General features: G+C 52.9%; 3 protein-coding genes across 3 annotated transcripts in view; all 3 read right to left on the reverse strand.

Annotated features, from left to right (window-relative positions):
* The window catches only part of PODANS_5_10470 (uncharacterized protein), a gene marked incomplete at both ends in the record, with an annotated part of 2,944 nt that extends 548 nt beyond the window's left edge, over nt 1–2,396 (reverse strand). The window contains one exon of the mRNA XM_001905553.1: nt 3–2,396. Coding sequence (XP_001905588.1) covers nt 3–2,396 — 2,394 coding nt within the window. The remainder of the gene's footprint in view (nt 1–2) is intronic.
* A 532-nt stretch (nt 2,397–2,928) lies between these two features.
* PODANS_5_10480 (uncharacterized protein) lies at nt 2,929–3,974 on the reverse strand (the record flags this gene model as incomplete). The annotated part of the gene is made up of 3 exons (XM_001905554.1): nt 2,929–3,250; nt 3,309–3,560; nt 3,622–3,974. The coding sequence occupies 3 exons, from the start codon at nt 3,972–3,974 to the stop codon at nt 2,929–2,931; spliced, it is 927 nt and encodes a 308-aa protein (XP_001905589.1).
* An 858-nt stretch (nt 3,975–4,832) lies between these two features.
* Nucleotides 4,833–5,492, reverse strand: PODANS_5_10490 (uncharacterized protein; the record flags this gene model as incomplete). The annotated part of the gene is made up of 1 exon (XM_001905555.1): nt 4,833–5,492. A coding segment is annotated over one exon (660 nt), but the record flags the coding sequence as incomplete, so codon positions are not given.
* Nucleotides 5,493–5,516: the final 24 nt, after the last annotated feature.

Below are 5,516 nucleotides of genomic sequence, written 5' to 3' on the forward strand. Positions count from 1 at the left end.
GATTTGGAATGTACCAGGCGTGAAGGTTGCAAAAATGGGATCGAGGGTAAAAGGGCATGAGGATGTTGGTTGAAGGGTCGGGGGTGGGTGTTGATTTGTGGGGTTGGGAGAAAATGTTGTATGGCTGGCGCTGGTGGCAGAGAGTCCTGCGGTGGTGGTGTATGTTGTCCCCAACGCCCCCTCCCGCCCAACCCCGCCACCCTCCCACTCCCATTAGGCAAACTCTCCACCTTCACCAAACTCCCAAACTTCACCCCGCCATCCAACCCCACAACCTCTATCTCCACCTCCCTCTCCCGATAAAAATCATCAGCCGTCCTATCAACCATCCAAACCTCCTTCGTGATATAATCATAAACAACATGCTCCCTCCTAGCCCCAGCTTTCGCACCATAATAACTCCCCCCCGGCTTCATGTAATAGTCCCAAACATTCCAATGCAGCGACGGCCACGCATTATTCAGCATCCAATATATCAATCCCGTTGCCGGTCTGTTCCTATCACTCCATTTCACCGCAAAAGCCTCAAACTGCGCTCTTGTAGCCTCGTAGTCCATTATTTGCGATTTCATGAGATAATCCTCCAATGATGTCGGACTAGCCCACCGGGCGGAAAGTGCAGAGTGGTAGATTTGCCGGGTGGTGAACTCTGATCCTTCGCGGGACATGTGATATAATGGTTTTGTCGGGTTTTTCCAGAGGTCGTCAAGGTCAGAAGGGGAGAGGAATTTCGTTAGGGAGGATACGGTGGGGGTTCCCACTCCGGCGCCGAGTTCTGACCCGAAACCGAAAGCTGAGCCTGCGCGGGGAGGGGAGGTCTCGTACCAGTAGTTTGGGGGGACCCAGTCGTAGGGTCCTTCCATTTTCATGCCCGAAGGGCCGGTGAGGGGGGAGTACCCCCTTTTGGAAGCCGACCCGATGATGGGAGTCTGCCAGTCATAGTGTTTCAAAGCGTTGAGGTAGATGGGTGTGGCGCGTTCGTCAGGCCAATAGTCTGATCCGATGAGGTAGGTCAGGACGGAGGGGTGGGTTTGGAGCATGGCTGCTTCGTGGAGCATCGAGTTGTTGGCGATGGTGTAATCGGCGTTTGACCAGACTAATGGTGGGTTGAGGAAGAGGTCGTGGTTGTAGGACCAGGACTCCCACTTGTCGCAGCATTCCCAGCCTGGCATGAGGAACACCCCGAGGCGGTTGGCGATTTCGTAGAGGATGGGGTGCTCGTTTTTGCCTTCGAGGCGGACGGTGTTGAGGCCGAGGTCGAGGACGTACTGGAGTTCGGCTTCCCATCTGGAGGGGTCGAATTGGAGGAAGATGTTGGGGGTGTAGCCTGCGCCAATGACTTGGAAGGGGACGTGGTTGACGATGTAGGTGACGTCTTGGTGGGAGTTGAGCTTGGAGGTGACGCTGCGGAAGCCGAATTGTTGGGTGATGGAGTCGGAGAGGGTGTTGTTGACGGTGATGGCGAGGGCTCCGCTGTAGAGGGGTTGATCGCCCCATTGTTTTGGCCACCATATGGCTGGGTCGGTCACGGTGGTTTCGAGGACGATGTCGGTGATGGATCGTGGTGGAAGGGTGAGCTGTTTGCTCCATGTTATCGGGGCTGCCTTCCGTCCAAACGGTGCAAAGACGGAACCATGAGCTGTCACAACCATGGGTTTGTCCTCCAAATTCTCAGCACGAGACTTGAGCGTGACAGTTGCTGGGTCCTTTAGTCTCTCAACCGTCGGTCCAACTTTTGTGATGATCCGCAAGCTCTCCAGCGCTACAGGTCCCGTTTGCTTGACTTCAACGTCCCTCCACACGCCGGTCCCGTTGTCGGCCGGCCATGGGTTCCAATCCACCCACCCAAGAGCAAAATCGTGGTAGTAGCTTGTAGGGTGCACCTGAATAGCAAGAGCATTCTGTTTGGCGACTAGCTTGGTGATGTCATAGTTCTTGCCAGCAAACGAACCGGCTTGCTGATCTTTTGACGCGACTTGCTTTCCGTTCAAGAAGATGTCGGCTCGTGATGTTATTCCATGCGTCTTGAGGAAGAAGTGCTTCCCAGGGCCAGGTTCGAGCGAATATTCCTGTCGGTACGTCCATGGGACTGAGAACTGCCTGTCATCCACCCTCTTCATGTTTTCTGAGTAGAACAGATCATCCTCATTGTAAACCCCGGCGTTGATCAGGCAGCCCATCAGAGTGCACTTCGATGTGGTGATGTGGCGCCATGATGAGGTGTCGACCCCTGTTTTCGACAGAGCCGCAAGATCTGTACCGATCTCTGCTGATGACTGGAGGTCCCACGATGGGATGGCCGTGACCTGGCCGTTCAGGAATACCAACGGGTCGGCCGCGACCGAATGCAAGTTCGCGGCAGCAGAAACGCCAACGGTTAACGGTTGGAGCCGCATGGTGGGTGTTTGTGCCGCAAGCTGACACTTCGGGATGTTTGGGATCAACACCGAAGAGATGATCGGAGGAGCAAAAGATCAAAAGTCATGTCATCATCCCATCCATGCCTGGCATGCACGTGAAGGTAAAATCGGGATCCTGCATTCAGATATGGAGATTGAGATCGTCACAATGTCTCTGATATTCCCCGCATTCCACTCAACGTTACCCGGTACAGTTACATATCAGGATTCACCCATTGCTATGCAACCAGCCGTCAAGACTTGGCGTAGCTCTAACCTCCGACCTTCCCAGAACGGTGGCTAGTATTTACCAGTTTTCTGGAATTCCCTCCGTCCGGCTAAAAGGCATTTGCATTCCGGAAGCGGGTCTTTCGGGGGAGTTTCCAAGACATTGAAACCCCAATTCCAGCTACTCGTAAGTGGCTGAGAAAGTCTCAGTCGACAGTAACAACGGGATTATGCAACATAATGTTGTGTCATGTCGTACGTCAGTGGTGGCAGTCCGGGCTGTTTCGACCATGTCAGCGACTCATGACCACAACCACCGCTGGGAAACAGTGACACTTGCATTTGGAGGGCCGCCCTTCTCAAGCTTCTTGTCGGGATTCTGCATCTCCCTCACCAGCTTGTACAACGGATCCTTGTTGACAAACTCATCCGCGTTTTGGTACTGGAAGAGACGTTGCATGTTTTCCGTAGAGATAGGATCAATGACTTCGTGCCAGATCCTCCGTCTCACTTCATCGTATTTGTCGAGAATAGAGTCATCTGCCTTGTTGTTGTCAATGCCGCGAAGGGAGTCATACAAACTGCCAACATCTGCGATGCCTCCAGTCAAACCCATGCCTCCACTGATTTGCAGTCAGCAACGGGTCTTCCGCTAGGACCTGTGGCCGGATAATGACTTACAATGGATTGCAAAGATGGGCTGCGTCAGCCGCAAGCAAGAAGCGTCCAACTCTCATCCTGTCAACACATCGCTGATGGACTTTGTACGGACTGAAGTTGACAAGTCCATATTTGTCAGGGGTTGGATTGCCGGGTAGGATTGCTTGAAATTTGGCTGGTTGTCTCTCCTTGAGTTGGTCATAGGTGAGTCCACCGATCTCGCCATAAGTTACGCGGTAAAGCCCATCAGGCTGTATCCTTGCAACCATGTGCCTTGAGTCATATCAGAGCCAGTTGACGGCAACGCTCGATATCAAGAAAGTTGCTGACTCACCAATGTTCAGGATGCACAAAGAACTGACTGTCATCAAAGTCAACGTCTTTGAACCCATCATAATAGATGTTTGTCGCAACAATCTGCTTGTCCCAGGTATACCCTGGATACACCCAGTCACCAAACAATTTCCGCCGAATGATGCTATTCGCGCCATCACAGCCAACAACGTAATCTGCCTCACGTATCTCGGTGCTCCCATCGGCCTTTTCAACCTTGACCCAAGCCTTGCTTTTATCAGCATACTCGCCAATCTCGACAACCTTCCGACCATACTTGATCTCAGCTGTGCCTTGACTCTTCACATGTGTCTCCAATATTTTCCCCAGTTTGTGCAACGGAAGGCAGACCATGCGATGTCTGAAGGCGGCTGATTCTGGGTCATCCCCGGGTTTGAGGGCCGTGTTGGTGATTTTGATGAGTCGACGCTTGTCCTCGCCTTCCAGTCTTCGCCATGATACTCCGTCAGGGATGAATCCTGCTTCTCGGACTTCGTCGAGGATACCAGCACGGTCGAATTCGTAGCAGGACTCGGGGCTGTAGTGGTGGCGCGGGGGTTGGTGTCGAGGCTTCGGTCTGTTCGATGAGCTCGACGGGGATGGAGGCCCGGGAGAGGAGGAGGGTCAAGAGGAGGCCGGAGGGGCCGGCACCGACGACTATTACTTTTTCAAGGGCCATTGTGGGTCAATGGCGAAGATAGATGTGGTGAAAGAATCTGTGACTGCTGTCTTTGACTTGATAACTTGACTTTGCATTAAGTTTCTACCACCTAGGTAGGCAGGCCTGTTGATAACAAGGGTCTTTTGGAATATCGGGATCTTGAATTATGTCCCGAGCAGGAATTCAGTCATCCCCGCTTCTCCGCACCCATATCTCTATTACCATGGCACCACCGACACGGCAGCGGCTTTGCCTGCTCCAACCGTCCGTTTTGTGTCACCAGGCGGATAATTTGGAAGTGATCCAGACCTGATAGCTCATATATCCGAATGGAATTGCTAGCATGGACAGGAGCGTATAATCACTACCTTCTCTGTGCTGCTTCTAGATCAGATGGATTTTGCCCCTGAACACCTGACGCCTGTTGGATCGAGACCAGTCCAAGTGATGATTACAAAATAACATCAACAGTTACAACAACAACAACAACAACAACAACAACAACAACAACAACAACAACAACAACAACAACAACAACAACAACAACCCCTTCACAAAAACAACCCCCCATACCCATCCCCCTCCCCAACCTGCACATCAACCACGGTACTGTTCCCAAACTCCAGCCCACTAACCACAAACCTCTCCCCCTCCCCAGGCAACCCAACCTCCGCCTCAACAACCCTATCCTGCACCCGTCTCGCAACCTCCGCAAACTTCATTTTCACCTCCTCAAACCTCTCATCCGTCAACTTCCCACCCCTCTTCTTCCACTTCCCATCCACCACCACCCCCTCCACATCCCCAACATTCCCGTGCAACACCACCGCCGCAACCGGGTCCCTCCACCCCCACATATTCGGCCCCGTCCCTCCATCCCAAATCACCAAATCAGCCTTCGCCCCAGGGGCAATAATCCCCAGATCCTCTCTTCTCAGCGACAGCCCCCCGTTCCGCGTGGCAAGTAAAAAAGCCTGGTTCGCAGACATGGGGTTGTTAACTGGCACCTGCCAACGGTTTAGTACTTCTGCGTAGAGGAGCCGTCGAACAGATTGCAGCCACATGCGTGTTTGGGTTAGGATATCAGTCGAGAAAGTGAAATGCGTGTCCACCCCGATCGAGGCACGGTCGAGGATTAGATGGGAGGTGGGGTGGGTATGCCCGTAGTGCATTTCCGACTCGGGTGTTATGCTGATGGTGTGGTTGTATTGTCAGACATCAAATCACCTAAAACT

Source organism: Podospora anserina, chromosome 5, assembly GCF_000226545.1.
Source record: "Podospora anserina S mat+ genomic DNA chromosome 5, supercontig 10".
In the NCBI taxonomy this organism is placed as follows: domain Eukaryota; kingdom Fungi; phylum Ascomycota; class Sordariomycetes; order Sordariales; family Podosporaceae; genus Podospora; species Podospora anserina.